Here is a 21,033-nt window from a genome sequence, read left to right on the forward strand (position 1 = left end):
TTTATTTTATTTATGATAGTCACAGAGAGAGAGAGAGAGGCAGAGACACAGGCAGAGGGAGGAGAAACAGGCTCCATGCACCGGGAGCCCGACGTGGGATTCGATCCCGGGTCTCCAGAACTGCGCCCTGGGCCAAAGGAAGGCGCCAAACCGCTGCGCCACCCAGGGATCCCCTCAAATAACATCTTTTTAAAAAATATTTTAAAAAATAAAGCAGACCTTCTTACTCTTTCTAAATAAAAATTCTGATTCAGCACATTTGTGACATTTTTAACAACCTCCTTAAGTGCTTCTAGTGCCCACCAAAATTTGGGATTCAGGCAAAAGGAGTCCCCAACCAAGGCATCATGTGCCTGTTTTTACTAGGATGTAATTTACATACCATAAAATTCTCTCTAAAAAGCACACAATAAGTGGTTTTTAATATATTCACAGAATTGCGCAAATACTACAAACTACCTAATTTTAGAACACTTTCATCATCTCAAAATGAAACCCTGTCCCCATGAAGGGTCACTCCCAGTCTCCCCTCTCCTCGTTCCTGGAAACCACGAATCTACTTTCGGTGCCTCTGGTTGTGCTTATTTGGGGTATGTCATGTAAGTGGAACCATCCAGTTAATGGTTTTTTGGGGTCTGGCTTCTTGCACTTATCAGCATGATGTTTTCAAGGTTCATCCATGTTGTGGCCTCTCGTACTTCATTCCTATTTATGCCTGAATAATCTCCCACTTTCGGGATACAGCGCATTTTGTTTATCTGCTCATCATGCAATGGGCATTTGGGTTGTTTCTGGCCACTATGAACATTCGTGTGTATGTTCTCACAGGCACACGTGTTTTAAATTCTCTTGGGTATGTATCTAGGAATGGACTTGCTGGGCCATACCCCACACATTCCTTTTTCTTTCATTTTCACATCTGATCAATTAGCTGCTAACCAGTGACCCCACCAAACAGCCAACAAGGACAGTTCTTACAGTGCTGACCCACAGGCAAGCCTTTTTCAGAGTAACTCAACTTCCTAGAATACAGCAAACAATAAAATCCTTTGTCTCCTTTGTCTTTTCATTTTTATGAGTCTTCCACACACTGGCAGTGTGCATGACTCTCTAACCCACTGGGCATTTGCCAAAATTCCAAGAGATTACCAGTCTTGAAAACAGTTGAGATATGAGGTAAGTGTTGTGCACGTGTTACCTTAACGCTACAAATTAAAATGGATTCTCTGCAAAACAAAACAAAATAAACAAACAAAAAACAACAACAAAACCACACAGAGGCAGATTAATTGTAAGCTTGAGGATCTAACAGCTTTGCACTAGAGTCCATTAAATAAAAAAATAATTAAGCCAAAATAAGAAACACATATAAACACACACACAGAGCTATCTCAATCAACTGAATGTGCCAAACAAAAGCAACTTTTTCGTCTCCTATTTGCTTAACACAGATGGACCAAAGAAAACAGATAGATGTTTTTGAATGTAAAAGTTTCTCAGGGAAACCTTTATCAACAGGGAATTATTAGGGCTGTTCTATCTGGGAAGATAGAGAAGTATCCAATTATTTGCAACAAAGAAAAACTCAAAAGACGTTTTTCCAAGTGTTCTACTGGAAAACTTGTCCAGAAACTCACATTAGCTCCTGGTGTAATAAAGTTTAAGGAGGAACAGACTCATTTAAAGAAAAATTAAAACAAGAAATCAAGAGAAGTACTGGCTATTTGGCAAACAAATCCAAGAGCTCAAACCCTAGCATATTTCTCCAAGCTTCACTCACAAACATGATAAAACATTTCTACGTATGGATGTGTCATCAGAACTTGGAAACAACTCCCAGTTCCCCTGGGTTTTAGTTGAAGCTCCAAGAGGATACTGGCGTTTCTCTTAAAAATGTCATTTCAGATTGTTTTGTCCTGCTCATTCGTGAATTTGGTTATCCTTATTGCAAATTAAGTCACCACTCTCTACGTCCATCCTCTTGAATACAGAGGCAATGGGGGGAAAGTAAGCATGGAAAGATGGGATCCAGGCACAGCTTGGCCTATGAATGGCCATGTAACTTTGATCAACTTCCTGTCCCACATGGGCGGCTTGTGTGTAAAATGAATGGGGTTCAATTTGTTAGGCAGGAGATCATCAAACTTTTTCTTTCAAGGGCCAGATGGTAAATCTTTCTGGCTTTGTGACCACATCGTGTCTCTACTCAACTCCTCCACCATCATGCAAAAGCAGCCTCAGACAACAGGCAAACAGAAGAGCATGGCTGTGTTCAGTACAACTTTATTTACAAAAATAGGCTGCAAGCTGAATTTGGCCCAATGGTCCTAGTTTGCCAACCCCTGCATGGGATGACTTGGAAGGTTCTTCCTAGGGTGACGGGGCGTCAAAGTCACTGGGCTCTATAGGAGTCTCTGCCCTGGGACACAGATGTTGGGCTCCTCACATTTCCATCAACTGCCTCCTTCTATTTTGACTGATACCTCAATCATGCTCCACTGCCCATCCACCTACGGCTCGGATGAAGCATCGTTCTGTGGGGCTGGAGTTAGGCTTTCTGGGGGACCGATGATACGACCCAAAGTTGTGGGGGGAGTAGCTCTCCAAGGGGGAGAAGCTTGGCCAATGGGAAATAGGTGATGAGAGGGAGGTTAAGTAGTAGATCAAACCCCTCTGTTCTCCCATGGACTGCTCAAAGGCAAGACTCTTCTCTGCAACCCTGCCAGAGAAGTGAACATACCTGCTAGATGGGACCTGAACAGACCTGTTGGACCCCTCTGTAGTTCACTGTCAACACTAGCCAGCATCACATGACACCTTCCCTCTCTCACTCACTCTCACTTCTCTGGGCTCAGACAGCCTAAATTAAAGTGTCCATGTGTAATCCTTGTCTCAGGCTCTGCTTTCTAGAGAAACACAGCATAAGATATCCCCCGCAAGTGATCTTCTCCCTTTAGAAATGAAAAGCATAAGTAAAGGAGGCTATCGGATCAAAAGTGTGCAAAGATTAAGACATAAGAGATAAAATACTGACTCATACATTCCTCAGAACTAATCTTGGCCTTTGTTACTTAATTGAAATACCCCTTCAATGTCCAAACGGTAAAATACATCCTGAACAGCATCTAAGGAGTCGGCATGTCTCGAAAAAAGAAGACCTGCACACCTATGACAGTATCACGGCTAAGTGATCACAGTATCTGGCCTTCCAGTTATTAATGGAATAAAACAGTATGCTCCTTGAAACCCAATGACCTGTTGTGCAAATAAGAGGCCCTCCGAACTTAGGGGTGTCTGGGTGGCTCAGTAGGTTAAGTATCTGCCTTCAGCTCAGGTCATGATCCTGGATCCTGGGATCGAGCCTCACATCGGGCTCCCTGCTCAGCGGGGAGCCTGCTTCTCCCTCTTCCTCTGCCACTCCCCCTGCTTGTGTTCTCTGTCTCAAATAAATAAAATCTTTTTTTTTTTAAAAAAAAGGACCCAATTTTGGGATCTTTAGAATTAAGAGGTTCCCCTTAACACTACCTAAGGTCCCCCCAAAAAGGATAGGCTATTAGTAATAGCTCAAGATCCAGAAACTAAACACAACCCCATTTTTGGCAAGAGTCAACTTTTTTGAAATGGAGCACTTTTCGAGACAGCAGAGCAACAAGCCATGTCCTGACACCAGAACCCTCAGGGTTCCTGCAGCCCCAAGCTCAGGCCTACCTTGCATGACAAGATGCCCTAGAGAGAGATAATCATGGGGAGATAAGAGGAGCTGGGGATTTCCCAAAGTCTCTTAAAGCCTCCTTTGATGGCCTTGCTGAGTTTATTTGAAAACAAAAGTCCTATTGCATGAATTTAGCTACTGAAACTTCGTGTTAGCCATCAGGCCCATCCCTATTTATTAAAGAATCTGTGCTTCCCCCAATAATTTAAAATATCCACAATAAATCTGCTCGGTATTTCAGTCTATCTCTGGAGGTCCCTTCCTAATCTTCCCTCCTCTGCCTATCATGGTATTGCCTTATTTCTCTTGCATTCGTCTTATCTCAGACAATTATTTCAAAGTCCCTCCGCCCCTCCTTTTAGGGTTTTCCTGCAGGGCTCTCTCCTACAAGTTCGCCCTGGGTGACCTGCATGGGGCTTTGTTGTCCCTGTGGATGAAATGAAAATTGTGGGATGCTATCTGTGGTTGTACCTGTTGGCCACTGCACAATGGTCAAGTGCAATCCATTCTGCTGTGTGTGCCAAGCCAGGCACCCACAGGGCTCCCCAGATTCTCAGAGTCCCCAACCCAGCTGCACCCCTCACCCCGAGTCACAGACCCATTTGTCCGCGAACACAGGCTAACCACCTCTCCCCAAATATCTCCCAAGGAACCCTGCGTGCAACCTGGATTCGTTCTCTTTCTTCCAAACTCTTTCTCCCTTGTGTCCCTGGCTCTCAGTGCATGTCAGAGGGACCCGAGCACTCATCTCTCTGACCTGCCACATCCTGTCTGATGGATTACACGTCTTCCTCCCCAGCCATGGCAGGAGATGCAGAGCTGACCTTATTACTTCTCCTCTCATTTAGTCTGCCTGGCCTGTGCTGACCATCCCTAAATCTTTCACTCCATTGCAAAAGCGATCTTGCCAGAGTATCCTGATCATGCCACACGGCTGCTCTGGTTCTTCCTATTGCCAGAGGGCACAGTCTCAGCTCAAAGGACCTCGTGGGGTCATCACTCCTCCTCACCATTTTGCTCCCTGCTCATGCCGCACACGTCAGCGCATGGCATCCCTGTGTTGAGGCCCCCAGATATCCACACTAACACCTGCAACGCTTCTTAGCGCCCGGGTTCCTCTGACTCCAACCAGGGCTGCAGTGTGCCAAGGCAGAGGCCGCCCAGTGTTTGACTCTGCATCTCTATAGCCCGGCTCGGTGGCCAGCCCCCGAGACAGTCCCCGTCCATAAAATCCTAAATGGATTTGAAAATAAGCAGGTGAGCCAGAGCAAGGAACTACAGATGTGAACTGGGCTTTAAGTTCATTACATGTGTAGGTGGTGTAGACACGGGGACAGCACATTCACGGTGCTCAAGTCATATTCTGCAAAGGGGCTGGGGACACGAGAAGTATCTGGAAGAAGGGGAGAATGGGACAAGATGATGGGAGGAATGGTGGGCAGTGGCTGGAGCAGGGTGCAAGGCCTCAGCCCAGAGTCGCAGAGCAGGAGAGGCCCCAGGGCTGGAACAGGAAGGTGGATGTGGCTGGCTTGGCCAGGAGGAGATGCAGACTCATGTGCCCCCAGAGGTCGGGGGGTCACATAGATGAGGAGAGCAAGCAGCTGCTCTGATGGGTTATTTCCCTGCAGAAAGGGGGTAAGAGCCAAAAATATAAGAAGCAGCCCGGCAGCCAGACAAACCTGGTCTAAGGAAGCGGCCAGAGGAAAGTCAGAAAGACAGCTGGGCTTCCCATTCCCTTAGGCGAAGGAATAAAGTCCTTAAATATGCTGTTTGGGGCCTGCAGGGTCCCTCCCAGCTTGACTATGGCTTTGCCTTCAGAAAGGCATTTCCATCTTAGGGGCAGGGCGTCTCCTCCTCCAGGAAGCCTCCTCTTGATCTCTCAGGGTCTCTCGGAACAGATTTTTTTTTTTAAGATTTTATTTATTTATTCACGAGAAACACAGAGAAGCAGAGACATAAGCAAAGGGAGAAGCAGGTTTCCTGCGGGGAGCCTGAGGTGGGACTTGATCCCAGGACCCCGGGGTCACTCCCTGAGCCGAAGGCAGATGCTCACTCACTGAGCCCCCCAGGCGTCCCTGCGGCACACTCTTAAAACACCCTGGATTTCTCCTTCACAGCCCTGTTCACGAGAATAATCAAATACATATTCCTTTAAAATCTGCTTCCATTGTTAAGAAGATAAGCTCTTTGAAGAGCTTCTGTTTAGTATTATGCGCGGTAAGTGTTTGTTTGTTGAACAGTAAGTCAATCAATCCAAAGGATGAGGATGCATCACACAGTTAGTGAATTAAAGTGTCAGGCAAGACCAAGGAGCCGGGATGACAGCGAGCCCATCAGGGAAGGTGGGGAAGGGTAGGGAGGGCCAGTCCTACCGGGGATAATGGAGGGTCCAGGCAGGAGTCATGAGCTCGGGGGCCCACCTGCCTTACCACACCTGAACTAAGATCCTCCTACCTGCTTGAAAAAGAATCGAAAGAAGAAGAAAGTTATTTGAAGTTCACATTCCTGGGGCACCTGGGGGGCTCAGTCGGTTAAGCATCTGCCTTTGGCTCAGGTCATGATCTCAGGGCCCTGGGACTGAGCCCTGCATTGGGCTCCCTGCTTAGCGGAGAGTCTGCTTCTCCCTCTCCCTCTGCTCACTCCCCTTGCTTTTGCTTGTACTCTCTTTCTTTCTCACATATTTTTTTTTTTTAAAGAAGAAATTCACTCGGGATCCCTGGGTGGTGCAGCGGTTTGGCGCCTGCCTTTGGCCCAGGGCGCGATCCTGGAGACCGGGATCGAATCCCACGTCGGGCTCCGGGTGCATGGAGCCTGCTTCTCCCTCTGCCTATGTCTCTGCTTCTCTCTCTCTCTCTCTGTGACTATCATAAATAAATTAAAAAAAAAAAAAAAAAGAAGAAGAAATTCACATTCCAGTGTCCACAAATAAAGTTTTATTTAGAACACAGCTGTACTTATGGGTTTCCTTATGTCTACGACTGCTTTCACACAACAAAGACACAGCTGAGAAGCAGTTGACAGAGATCACAGGAGCTTCAAGGACAAAAAAAGCGTACTACCTGGCCCTTGGCAGAAAAAAAGTTTGCCAGCCTGTGACCTAGAGCCTCTTGGGATCGCTATATCCCCAGACCCTGCCCCCAGGCACCTGCTAGAGTCTGGACCTCAGAAAAAACAGCTGCCAGATAATGTCTGTTGATATAAAACGGGGCTTTAATATCCCCTGAACGAAGAGGGAAGAGTTGAATTTTGCAACAGACTATTTCATGGCCGTGACACAACATGAGTTAGGCTAGCAGGTACACAATACGTTGTTCAAGCAATTTCTAGAACACAGGTTGTTTTTCCAACTTATTAAAAAGAATAATCATGCCTATGCCTAGAAGGCGAGAGACTATGAATATCTGGGAGGATATGCATGATAAATAGCTTTAGGGAATGGAAGCGGGGATTTTGGTGGTTTTTTTTTTAACTATTGAGTTTGTTTGTTTTTGTTTTTGTTTTTGTTTTTTTTTAACCAAGGATATACTACTTTCTAATTAAAAAGAAAAAAAAAAAAAAAGAAGAAGATGGGGCACCTGGGTGGCTCTGGTTGAGTGTCTGCCTTTGGCTCAGGTCGTGATCCCAGGGTCCTGGGATGGAGTCCTGTACTGGGCTCCCTGCATGGAGCCTGCTTCTCCCTCTGCCTGTGTCTCTGCCTCTCTCTCTGTGTCTCTCATGAATAAATAAATAAAATGTTTAAAAAAATTAATTAAAAGAAAAGAAGATGAACAAAACTGCGGATTTTAGAAAGCCTCTTCCACCACTCACCCACCTGCAGCCTCTCTGCAACAGAGTGGCTAATTCAGGATGAGAATGGGCCCAGAGCCTTGCTGATCTCAGGATCATATGGTCCAATTTCTGCATTTCACAGATGGGAGCTGTGCACACACACTTTCCTCTGAAACTTCAAAGTCCAGTAACAGTGCAAAGCGGCTCGTGTTTGTTTTGAGGAAGTTTAAGATTAGAATGGTCAGAAATAGTTCTACTTCCCTTTTCCTAGAAACTCCAGCTACCTCTTCAGCTGGGACATGCCCCTGACACCCACGGAAGGCTGGTTGCCAGGGGACCTGAACAAACCAGGCCCCCCACCCCAGTTCCCGGCCCCCGAGTAGCAGGTGCCAGCTGCCTTCTCTGCTGCTCCCTCTAAAGAGCAGCTGGCTTTCTGGTTACCAGGACACCTCTGAGCACAGGCCTGTCACCAGCAGTCATACTAATGGCCCCACTGGGTAGGAAGAGGTGACCGTTAAGGCAGGTGGGGTGCACACAAGAGGAATGAAGGGCGAAGCCTGAGCCAACATGTGGCTATGGATTATATCTCACATCCTGCCTTGGCACACACATCTGTGATTCCCCGCTCCCGCCCCCCCCCCGCCCCAAATCGAACCTTCTGTGTTTCCATCCTCCAGAGAGGCACAGAGGTCAACAGACAGAGAGCCCTGAGCTGCATTTGCTCTGTCCTGCCCAAGACCACCTTGTTGGAGAACCTGCCACTCCTCCTCCTATAAACTTTCTCCAGCCTTCTTGCAGCCCACTCTGCAGCGAGCCCACATGCTGAGGTCCTGGAGCCACTCGGGAAGGTTCTGGAAGCCCACAATCACTGGGCACAAGGAGCTGAGGTTTTAACTCCACTCAGAAAGGCACTTGGGACCCATGTTACCTACTAGAATACATAATGCATAACTAGCCCCAGCATTTCCCAGAGAACATTCCAGGAAATGCCAACCGGTGAGAGTACGGGATGCTGCGGTGAAATCAGGGAAATCCCTCGCCTCATCAGGATATGCCATGTTCCAAGATAATCATGCAGTAGCTGAACCTGATTAACATGACATCAACCAGCGGTTGACTAGAGAACCTTCTGAGATCCCAGGTCAGAAAGCATCCCCGGAGCATGAGGTGGGGCTCAAAAGAGATGCCCGAGTTTCCAGGGTTGACCCCCGACCCCCAAGGGCGGCCTTCTTGATCTGGTGCAGGCCCCCACTACCTGGCACCGTGGAGAAACCCATCGTCTGCCGCAGCCTCTTTAGGCAGGTTTCCGAAGAAACGGTGTTAACCACTGGGAGATGCAAAAGGGAGACAGAAATCCAGGGGGAGCAGGTGCACGATGCTCCCCAGAGCGGGACTCACCATTGGTGGTCGTGTTGACATAGTAACGCCGGCCCTGGGGAGACAAGTAGCTCTGCCACCCAGGTGGAAGGATGACGATCTGGCTTTCCTCTCCCGGCGGAGGGGGAACCATTCCAGGCTTCTGTGGAAGAGGAAAAGAGAGGTCACACAGGTTGGGCATTTGTACAACTGGTTTTCAGCCAGTTTTTGACCAACCAAGTCACAGGCGGCTAAAGTCACCCTGGAAGAGCTGATGCTGAGAGGGGTGGGAGGTGGCCCACTGGCCTCCCTGAGGGCGGTCACAGGCCACACATGTGTGATCCGGGGGCTTGCCCAAGCATGAGGTGAGAGGAGCTCTTGATGCTTCAGAGCCAGTGCAGAAGGGACAGCTTGTCATAAAGGACAAAGGGAGGTGACAGCCAGTTAGTAGAGCTGGACTCTCTCCCAGGGATCCCCTGGACAAGCTCTCTCCGGACGGCTCTGCAGGCAGCAGGGCCCTGATACGCTGTGCACCCCCCTTCCCATGGGATCCAAAGCCTGAACCTCCAGGACCACCAAGTACAGCCTGCTGCTCGAATCTACCAGAAGGAATTAATGCACGTCTCAGCAGAGCAAGATGTAAAGCGTCCTATAACAATGCTGAGAACGGACCAAGAACTAGGCTGGGTTTATCTGGTCCAGTGTCCAAATTCCCCCTTCGGGGGATCTGGGCACAACTGGGACCCACAGGCCAAACCACAGCTCCCTCCGTGTGCCCTCACGGACGGCTTGATCCTCTAACAGGGAGGAAGCAGGTGTAACCCTCAGAGTTACAAGAGAGGTGACTTCTGGCAGTGGGATTAAGGGCCACTTTTCTCCTCTCCCGATTACGTTATCCCTTGCATCTAAATTTCCCTCAAACAACAAAAATAAGTGGTGAGCTAAAGAACATTTAAAAATAAGGAAAGAGGGTCCAAATTAGCCCACACAGTGGCTGTGCCTTCCGAAGATAGCAAGTGGATTTAACCACACAAGGAGAGGGGCTGTGAATTTCTCCGCAAAGCAGGGCTCTGTGAGGAGGTATTAAAACTAATCAGCAACTAGGATGCCCGGGGGGCTCAGTGGTTGAGCATCTGCCTTTGGCCTAAGGCGTGATCCCAGGGCCCTGGGATGGAGCCCCGCATCGGGGCTCCCAACCGAGAGCCTACTTCTCCCTCTGCCTGTGTCTCTGCCTATCTCTCTCTCTCTCTGTCTCACATGAATAAATAAATAAAATCTTTTCTTCAAAAAAAAACAAAACACCTAATCAGCACTGAAATGTCCTCGGCATCCCTCCGAGGTAGTTCTGGTCTCTGATGGTGGCTATTTAGGCAAGCCAGCTAAGGAATTAAAAGCAAGCAGGAGAGATGCACAGCCCCTGCCTGTCCTGCTCTCATATTGTCTGAAGGCTGCAAAACCAGGAACTTCTGCTCCTTGGCGCCCTGCACGCCCTCAGCAGGGATTGGGTCCATCCTAGATGCTCCTGGGACCCTGAGTGGCCACAGCCTCCCTGGAGCCACCGTGGTTAATGGCTGTTCACCCACAGTGCCTCTCTGGTTCAGCATGGAAGGCCGTCTTTGAACTACCGGGCGCCAGACGGCAGCCAGGAGGTCTTCTCACCAAGAGAGCATGTCCACTGACTCCAAACACACCTGAGCATGTCCACCTGGGCCTCCAGACACCTGCTCTGGCCTCTTCCGGATTGGAAGGTGGTCGAAACACACACACCAGAAAGAGTCTCACAATGAGGGAAGTGTGCGTGTGGATAAATACCCCACAGGCAGGAGGTATGCACCTTGGCTGAGTGGGGCTGGGGGTCACAGAGCAATAAATAGGGAGGTTAGGAGGCTTAACCTAAGAGAGAAAAAATTCTAGAACCACAGGGTACGAAGCCAGGCTGCTTCAGCTGGAGTCTGGGGTCTTAGAGCATCTGAGGTTGGAAGACCATGCTGGTGCTTCTCTGCTCAGCCTGGGGGGGCGGGGGGGGGCGGGGATGGGACGGGAAATTGTTAAAGGGTATATTATGCAAGGGCCAGAGGGGGGTGCCTGGGAGGCTCAGGGGTTGAGCATCTGCCTTCGGCTCAGGTCATGATCCTGGGGTCCTGGGACTGAGTCCCACACTGGGCTCCCTTCAGGGAGCCTGCTTCTTCCTCTGCCTGTGTCTCTGCTTCTCTCTCTCTGTGTCTCTCATGAGTAAATAAATAAAATCTTAAAAAAAAAAAGAGCAAGGGCCAGAGGGTGACATGGCCAGAAATAGGGGACAGAGGAGAGAGGGACCCAGATGCACAGTGGAAGCAGCTCAGGCCTGGGCCACAATCCTGACTCAGCCCCCAAGCAGCCACATGATGAGGAAGTGACTCAGCCAGCTGCGTTTCTCTACACGTCTACACAGGAGCCCTGTTGTGGAAGGCACCCAGGAAAGCGCCCATTACCCAGAAAGCTCTGTGACAGAGGGGGTCCCAGCAGGAGGAGGTGTGTTCAAGTGCCCAGCCAGACCAGGCTTCGCACAGCCCCTGCCCCCTGAGAGGTGAAGTTCAGGGGCCCAGACCTCAGCCGGCACCTGTAACGTCTGAAATGTTACCAGAAATAGTCACTTTTCCCCAGACCTCTGTTTCCAAGACGACACTAGACACGCAGCAGCAAGCACCCACCTGCTGGGGAGACCAATGTGTTAAGAGGTGGCCAATGTGACCTGCTGAGAAGGCCAGGTGGGTGGCCAGGAGACCGCTCCTAAGCGGGGCTGGTTGAGCAAGTGGAGTGGATTTTGGACCCTTCATACCCCACCTGTGAAACAGCAGGAATGACACCTGTCCTGTCTCCATGTCTGCACAGTGCCCTTCTCTTGAGAATGACTCTAGGGGGTTCATGTAACTCTGTGGGGTCAGATCAAGCCCTGGCGTCCACCGATGGACTCCGATGACCAAGGAGGTACCATGACCGCCCGCCCTGAGGTTTTGCCCACCCAGGAAATGCTGGACCCTCTGTGACCAAACCCTATGGAAGGTGCCGGTGCAGGAGCCGGGAAGGCCAAGTGGTGCTGGAAGAGGAAGAGAGGAGGGCACCAGGGCCAGCTGGGCCTACTTACCAGTTTGGCCAATGCGGCAAAGGCCACCCACATCCCCCTCCAGCACGACCACGGCTCCTGACTCTGCTCTGCCCTCCAGCCCCCAAGGCTGCCACAGTCCCCCTGCCTTTGGTCTCTCCCAGAAAGAAGACCCCTCCCCTCTCCCGGAGGGGGGACCATCAGGACTACAAAGACGTGCAAACAAGTGGGTATGCACCCAAGAGACCTGTAAATCCACATTCACAAGCAGCGTCATCCACGATTGCCAAAAGGCGGGCAGGACCTCAAGGTCCATCATCTGATGAGCGAGTCAATGGAAAGGGGTGCATCGGGACCAAGAAGCAGAATGAAGTACTGCTACATGCCACAGTGTGGATGAACCCTGGAGCCATGTTTAGTGCCATAAGCCAGAGACACAAAAGGCCACGTACCACATGACTCTGTTTACATAATATGCCCAGAATAGGGGTATCTGGGGGGCTTAGTGGCTTAGGCATCTGCCTTCAGCTCAGGTCATGATCTCGGGGTCCTGGGATCAAGTCCTGCGTTGGGCTCCCTGCTCAGTGGGGAGTCTGCTTCTCCCTCTGCGCTATACCACTCCCCTTGCTCATGCTTGCTCTCTTGTTCTCTCTCAATCTCTCAATGTCTCTCACAAATAAATAAATAAAATCTTAAATGGAAAAAAAAAAAAAAGGAAAAGAAATACCCAGAATAGAGAAATCCACGGAAACAAAAGAGATTAGTGGTTGCCAGGGGCTGGGGGTGGGAGGGGAGTGTGGACACAGGGTTTCCTCTTTGGGGTGATTCGAATGTCCTGGAAGGAGACAGTGGTGACAGTTGCAGAGTACTATGGATGTATAAATACCACTCAGGATAAATTTTATGTAAGGTGTGTCTCGTAATTAAAAATTAAAAAAAAATTAGTTTAGTTTAGTTTTTAAGCTATGGAGGGAGCAAAGCTGTAGTCCCCACCTGCAGGCCCTCATCTGAAAGGCCCAATGCACCCACATGACCTCATGGCTCACAGCCATGGAGGGATGGGCCTCCTGGGAGAGTGGCCCCTAGCCTTCCTTCCCTAGTCCTGTGACTTCTCCCCTTCCATTCCATCAGCAGTTTGCCCTGGGAATGGGAACTAGGTGCTGAGGGGACACAGGCCCAGAGACTCGGGTCCTAACTACGAACAAGATGGAACAAGTGGGAGCAAGGGTGGAAGCTGACGGCCATTTCCTCCAACTCATAAAGTCTCAACCTGATGCATATCATGGCTTTGTGGGAATCATAAAACGCTCTTTCTCCACATGGGCCCTCGCCCTGAGTGCAAGGCTGGATCTCAGTCTCCCCATGGGTCCCCTTGTTCAGTCAACAATCTGTTCAACTGTTTACGGAGACCCATGCTCTGAGAATCTGAAGAAAACTGTGGATCTCCTGCATGACCCCCCCCCTCCCCGCCAAAGGGAGTCCGTGGTGCACATACACCCTCACCCTGTTTCCTATAAAGTATCAGCAGGCTTCTAGATGACTCAGAGCCCTCACCTAGCTGGTAATCAAGAAACATACGAGCTCAGATCCCATTTGAGTCCATCGATAATGGCTTTTATTGTGCACCGAACGTTTACAGCGCTCCAAGGACTGGGCTGGGTGCTCTACACACTCATCTCTAGTTTTTACAGTTTAAATCTGCCACTTTCCCACCTCGAAATAAGGAATCTGAGACTTGAGAGAATTTAATAACTCGACCAACGCCACACAACTAAACAAATGATCAAACCAAACCTTGGCCCTAGAGACTTCCATCTGGTTACCTACAGGGAGGCCTCCCTGCTGTCCGGCTAGCCAGGGGCAGCTCCACTTCTTTCCCCGGACCACCTGACACCCCAGCTACCACCAAGGAGGGTGACAACTCAGGCCTGCTCCTGCCTGTCTCACAGACTCCAAAAGAGCATATGCCTTCCCCGGAGAGGAGCAGAAATACCACCACCCACACCCGAGCAGTCACGTTCCCGGCTGCAGGCTAACTTCCTTGTCTCCTGACTTAAAACAGCACAGCCAAAGAAATTTTCCTCTTAAGGATGGGCTACTGGTCCTCCCCGGGGAAGAAGAAAAACAACAGGCAAGCAAAGGAAAGTCACCCAGAGATTGAAAACAAACTCCCCACCCCCTGACCCTCCTTTACAGCAGTGTTTCTCAAAGGGTGGTCCCCGTAGCACCCCGTCGGCCACCTGGGGACGTGCGCTAAAAGGGGAGGTTCCAGGGCCCTGATCAAAACACTAGGTCAACCTGGAGCCTCGGAGGCTGCCTCTCAACATGCATTCTGGGTGAGCCTCGTGCCCACTGAACTCAGAAGACTGGCTGGTGTGCAGCTTCAGAGAAAGCACTTGAGAGAAATCCCACTTCTGAAAGCAACGCTGGGAGCGTGAAATTTTAATAAGCACGATTTACAAAAAGACAGGGCTTAGCTCCGTGGGTACCTATGCAAGAAAGGTCTGCTATCCCCACACCCTTCAGAGAAGACTTCTTTTAAGAGAGATTGGATCTGGGCTCTGCAGCCTCCAGGCAGTGCCAGCCCCCACCTTCAGCGCCCCCCTCCCTGACAGCCTCCACCCCCCTGCCCCCCCCCCACAAGTTCAGCCTGGGACTCCTTCCCCCTCAGGAGGCTTCTGGGAGCACCTGACTCTTACCTTCTCCAGATGCGAGCAGATGTTACTTGAGACGGTACCTGGCGGTTGTCACTTTAGCAGCCTGAACAGTTTTCACGGTCCCCCCATTCTATGTCTTCTCACACCCCAAGCCCAGAAGCAATAGGAGCTCCAGAGAAAGGCATATCCACAGGGCCCCACACCCCCACTCCCCCCACACCCCAATCTATATATAACATCTCTGAAGTTGTCAGCCTAACGAGCCACTTTCTGGCAGACCCGTTGCCATGGCAATGACTGCTAATGAGCTGGGTGCCGTGATTGGCACTGCTTGAAGGCTCCTCCACAAAGAACTCTTCCAGCAAGTTCTCTCTTCTGAAAGGCACAGCCAGCCAGGACCCCCCCTAAAGCAGCCGGGCCAGGGCCAGGTATACTTGGGAGCCATTGTCACCCCCCGCCCGGAACCTCTTTGGTATTGGTGCACCCTGAGCAATCCGAGACCCAAGCCTCACTGTCACTCAATGGGGATTGGCCAATTAGCAGCAGTGACAGGGGCTGTAAGCGAGCCCCCAAAGACAACCAAGCTCCAGCTGGCCCGGGGACTGGAGAGTCACATCCATGCCAAATCTTTCTGCTGGACACCTGTTCAGGGTGGAGACACCCCTACACAAAGCTGGGAACAGCTCCCAAAGGAAAGATCATCTCCCCCCTGGCCAAGGGTCAGACATAGAGCATGGAGCAGGGCCCCAGCTCTCCCAGTGATGCTGCCAGCTTCAGGATCTGCACCTATAAGAATGTAGGGTGCCTTTCCTCTCCTAAATGAGCAAGTACTGTTCTCTCCAGCTCTGGCAGCCTTTCTGTGCAGTCTGGGAGCGTCTCACAGAAAAGAGGAGAGGAGGAAGCAAGGTGCCCTGATGATGGCCCAGTGCACCCTGGAAAGTGAAGTCCTCATGAGTAGTTTTCTGGGGTAGGGGTGGGGAGATGGACCCTGGCAATGTCTTCATGTTCTTCTAAGGGTGAGAGATTTGGGACCTGGAGACCTGCTTGGAGGGAGGAAGAGAAGAAGAGACCAGACAACAGAGAAACAGGCTGTAAGATTCAGGAAGACATGGCCATGGCCCATGCTGTCCCTAGCGTTAGTCTCAGCACAGTGCCCAGAACACTGGATGCAGGGATGGAGGGATGAATGAATCAATGGAAACTTGGAATCATAGTAGGAACTGGCTCCAAACATATCTGAGGCTTTCACCAAACAAATAGAATGGTAGTCCAAGCAACGTGTGTGCCCCACCTGTAACAAATCCCAGCTCCTAATGGATCCGAATGAATGGACTATTCAACGTTGAGCACAGGGAGGTGGGGTAGGACGAGATAATATAGTGTCTTTCACTGCAGAAAATAAATCGAGGAACAGTATCCAGAAGCCTCCGGGGAGGCACAAACTTCAAATCATGACTTCATCTGGTATCCAGATGGAAAATCCCAGGAAAAGTGTTTAGCAACTTCAATAGAAGGAAGGGGGATAAAGCATCTGATACAAGTGCAAAAAAAAAAAAAAAAATCATCAGGAGAGGACAAACTAATGCAAAACAAGGCAAGTGGACTGGAAAAAGGAAAAAAATGCTATAAAAGGGGACAGGAAATTAACAAAATTGTAGGGAAATTTATGAGGTAGCGACATGCACTAGAATGTGGAATTAGTCTTGCGGAAAGGGGGGAAAAAGCATTCCTTATGTACCAAGCCAATTTAAGAATTTTTTCATGGAATGCAAAGGAAATGCACAATAAAAAAAGGGGGGGGGGAAGGAAAGGAAAAGAAAAAAACAGGGGGACAAAAGAATAAGCCAAGATACAGATGCTAGGAGCTCCTGAAGAAGAGAAATGGAACAATAAACCATGGTTGATAGGAGGGGAAGAAGAAAAAAAAATAAAAGAGAAAACTTTGCTCAGCTAAAAGAAGATATGTATGTGCAGCGTGGCGGGTCCCGCAGTGCTGCAAGCAAAATGCAAGCCCCGTGGCAGGCACACCATGGACCATGTATTTACACGGCAGAGATAAGCAAAAAGTCCTATCAGGGTTTATGTGGGAGAAGGGTGTCCCCAGTAAAGGAGCACAGATAAATAAGCTGGTCTCAGGCTTCTCCGTGACTGCATTTTAAAAGATACCCCTGAATTGTCACCTGGGAAATGCTGAGACCCTCCCAGGAGGTGGCTGAGCTGTCCTGCATGGAGACTCATTCCTCTATGGACAGTGGTTTAGGGAATACTGGTCCACAGACAGTGGTCCGGGGACCTGTGTGTCCTCCTCAAAAGTCCTCAGAAGGTATATCACAGCTGCCTGAGAGATTATGACAAAGAAAGGTGAAGAATTCCCTTAAATTCTTTTTTAATTTCAGACCTTTCTACTTTAGAAAGGCCCAGGGCTGAGCACTGGAAGCAGCTTTAAAAACTTGCAGATCATCATCATCATCATCGATCAAGTTACAGACTATGTGTAGGTGTCGCTGGTCTCCATATATGGTATAAAACAACGAAAGAGCTTGGATTACAAATTCCAGATAATACTAGAAAAGACCAACAGGTGGGGAAAGTCAAGTGCGGGCACCTAGAGAAATGAAATCAGAATGCCCCTCTTCCTACACCAACAAGGGGACATCCCTTCCTCCTCTAGGTCCTGATGGCGAGGTCAACAGATACCTGGCCAGTCTGCTCCCCATCCTCTGGCATCTAGGATCCACTCTGACAGCTTTCCTGGGGGGAAACAACAGGCTTCCAGCCAGAGGGGATGTGACAGGAGGGAAAAGCCCTTGGGGGCCACAGATCTTTCTGGGATCTGGGTGCTGTGAGTCTGATCTCAGGCCACCTTTTGGTGGCCTCATGGGCAATCGGCTTCCACAGGAAGTCCTGAGCTCTGGGATCCATTAAAAGGGACCGGGTGGGACCAGAGCACGTTGCGGGTTATGGGAAAACTCAACAGGGATCCAGGGCATCCCCCAAGTCCTCACCTGGGCCGCCTCAAAGCATTCCAAAGGCCAATGCCACACTCAGCACAGAAAGAGGACCCTGTGGCTATGTTCCTGCCCAAATCTGAGCATCTCTGTGTTCCCTGAGCCACTGTGGTTGGACCCCTGCATGAAAAGGGGGTCAAGCGCGTAAGGCCCACCTCCAGCTTTCACCAACAAGAAGCCAGAGCAGAGCCAGGCAAGATGCCTTTCTTCCTTCTACTCCTCCATATGCAAGATTTCTCACTAAATGGGACCGACTCATCAGCGGTTTTGCCAGAACTCTTCTTCATGTGTCTACTCAAGTGGCTCTTATTAGAAATCACCTTTGGTGGAGGGGCACTGCTGGATGGCCCAGTGGTTGAGCGTCTGCGTTGGGCTCAGGGCGTGACCTGGGGGTCCTGGGATGGAGTTCCACATCGGGCTCCCTCCAGGGAGCCTGCTTCTCCCTCTGCCTGTGTCTCTGCCTCTCTCTCTGTGTCTCTCATGATAAAAAATAAATAAAATCTTCTAGAAAGAAAGAAAGAAAGAAAGAAAGAAAGAAAGAAAAGAAAAAGAAGAAGAAGAAGAAGAAGAAGAAGAAGAAGGAAGGAAGGAAGGAAGAGAAAAAAGAAAGAAAAGAAAAAAGAAAAGAAAAGAAAAGAAAAAGAAAAGAAGAAAAGAAGAAAAGAAAAGAAAGAGAAAGAGAAAGAAAGAAAGAAAGAAAGAAAGAAAGAAAGAAAGAAAGAAAGAAAGAAAGAAAGAAAGATCAGTCACCTTTGGCAGGGCTCCCTTAAGTCCTTTAAAAGAACTTTCTAAATTGGGCTTTAATCACTTAAATGCACATGTCCCCAGGTCTCTTCCAAACCCAGCACAACTCACACGTCCTCAGGCCTCCGGATCAGAGTGGTGGCTGGACAGGGTCATGCCCGCAGCAATAATCCACGTCCCCATGACTAGAATCTGTCCCTTGCTCACCCCAGACTTCTGCCTCCGCAACAAACCCTCTTGGATCATACAGACAAGTCCCCAGAGGGTCATTTACTCAGGGTCCCCAGCTCCAGCCCCCATGGAGCACCCGCCACACTCACCCTTGCCTGGATCAGCTACCATCCCCCACTCTCCCAGCTCCCGGCCCCATCACTGTCCTCTACCCATAAAGCTGCCAGAGGAAGCCTTACACCTGGCAGCCCCCCGATGCCTGACAGGTGGGCATCAGTGCATGGAGCTTCCTCCCGGCACCCACTGAGCTGCCAGCCAAGTGCCTGGCACCCAAACCACCGGGAACACTCTGCAGAGACTCAGTGAGCAAGGGTCCCGTCCACCCTGAGTATCCATCCCTAAGCCCCCAGCACCTCCCTGAGGGCCATTGACTCCCAGGGCCTGTCTTTCAGGACTGGGCGGGCAGAGGGTCACAGAATAGTAAACTCTATTCTCCGATCCTAAAAAGGAATGGAGTGATCTGGTTACCCAGGAATTTTGATGAACACAATTACAATGCAGTCTCTGCAAAGGCTACAGGAAGTCAGCCCTCACAGGAAAATACTGCTAAGCTGGAAAACACGGGGTCTCCGGTAGGGCAAGGACCGGATGAACGATTTCACAAACAATGCTGCCAAGTGCAAGGATGAGCTGGACGCGCCACCCCATCCCCCCCCCCCCCACCCCTCCGCGTGTCAGAAGCTATTTCACAGCCTTGAGGTGTCCGTGGGTCAAGCCACGGACAGCAAGAAGGAATCCTTCCCATAGGAAGTGACTTCCACCCAGGCCTTAGGACGTTCCCACAAGAGCCCTTCCTTCACTGACACTGAATAAAGATGCTTCTATTACCGATGCACCTGCCACCCGGATAGACGACAGAGTGGCCAATTAATAGGGCTCCAAAGGAGACAATGCACGAAACAAGGAGCTCTGTGGATGTCATCAAACCTCTCCCATCTGAGATGGCTCATGCTCTTGCTGGTGGCACCTGCCCAGCAACACCGCATGGCATGATTGGGACCTGAGACATGCCCACTCTTCATTATCTCTTGGGAGAATCTCTGCATTGATCAAACAGCACAACTGCGAAACTCCTGCCTCTTCTCGAGGTTGACAGCAGGTGCCCAAGGGCCTCATGGTCATGTTCGGAGTCCACATGGGGAAGGGGGTTCCCACAGGCACTCCACAAATAGGGAAACCACCTCTAGGAATAAGATGGGACACTCCAGGGGTGCCTGGGTGGCTCAGCTATTGAGCATCTGCCTTCGGCTTGGGTCGTGACCCTGGGGTCCTGGGATCGAGTCTTCCATGGGGCTCCCCACAGGGAGCCTGCTTCTCCCTCTGCCTGTGTCTCTGCTTCTCTGTGTGTCTCTCATGAATAAATAAAATCTTAAAAAAACAAAAAAAAAGATGGGAAGCTGTACTGCTACCCTATCTTGGAGCCTAGAGGGGTGTGGGAAACCCCAGAGAAAACCTGTAACCTGGGTCCCATTTCTAGGATCTGTCTGGCCCTGATGTTTTAGAGTCCTAAAGGGCAAGGCAGTGTGCTGCTCCCGGCAGCCTGTTCGGCTTCTGGCCTCTGAGCAGGAAAACTTGAATGAGTCTGCTCACCATCAGCTCGTGATTAACAGAGACATTTTATTCAAACTCTTGACTTCGAGGAATGTTGGCTCCCTTCCTCCTACCCTTTCTCTGGCAGATAAAAATAGCGTGGGCCATTCTGACATCCTACCTCCAGCCTGGGGACCCCAAAAGCATCGGCAGAAAGCACACAGGGCCGAGGTGCACGGACACTGTGTTCCCAGGCAGCGGGTCCTGGGGCCTCCCTGGGCCTCTCTGGCCCCTAAACTCTAAAACCAGGGGCTGCCAGCCCTCCCACGCCAGGCTTCCATGACATGAGGAACGTGTTTCGTAACAAGGCCCAAAACCACCCCAAGGGAAATTTCAAGGCATCTGAATGACCAGTGTCACTTTGCAAAAGCAAACACAAAGCGGCCACACAAACACAAGATGACGGAGACCTCCTAGCAAGAAAAAGAAACGTTCGCATCGTATTACCTCCCCTCCCACCCCCACCGGCACAACTCCCCCCAATTTTTTTGGTCCAGAGAGTGAAAATTTACTCAGCCAAACCCGGCTTGGATCTGGTGGGAAGGGTATGATGAGACACCAGTAAAGGGAAGCAATGTAACAAAAATTGGCAATCATTAAGACGTATGTCCATGGGGCGCCCAGGTGGCTCAGTGGTTGAGCGTCTGCCTTGGGCTCAGGTCGTGATCCCGGGGTCCTGGGATTGAGTCCCACATGGGGCTCCCCGCAGGGAGCCTGCTTCTCCCTCTGCTGGTGTCTCTGCTTCTCTTTGTATGTCTCTCAGGAATAAATACATAAAATCTTTTTTTTTTTTTTTTTAATTTTTTTTTTTTAATTTTTATTTATTTATGATAGTCACACAGAGAGAGAGAGAGAGAGGCAGAGACACAGGCAGAGGGAGAAGCA

General features: G+C 50.0%; 1 protein-coding gene across 7 annotated transcripts in view; it reads right to left on the reverse strand.

Annotated features, from left to right (window-relative positions):
- The window catches only part of GAS7 (growth arrest specific 7), a 209,806-nt gene that overhangs the window by 79,632 nt on the left and 109,141 nt on the right, over positions 1-21,033 (reverse strand). For 6 of the 7 annotated variants that reach the window (XM_041771061.1, XM_041771067.1, XM_041771065.1 and 3 more), the window contains one exon: positions 8,879-8,999. In XM_041771061.1, the coding sequence (XP_041626995.1) occupies positions 8,879-8,999 (121 nt within the window). Of the gene's footprint in view, positions 1-8,878; positions 9,000-14,617; positions 14,730-21,033 lie in introns of those variants that run through there. The other variant, XM_041771066.1, reaches the window with a different exon arrangement.

Source organism: Vulpes lagopus, chromosome 10, assembly GCF_018345385.1.
Source record: "Vulpes lagopus strain Blue_001 chromosome 10, ASM1834538v1, whole genome shotgun sequence".
Lineage (NCBI taxonomy): Eukaryota > Metazoa > Chordata > Mammalia > Carnivora > Canidae > Vulpes > Vulpes lagopus.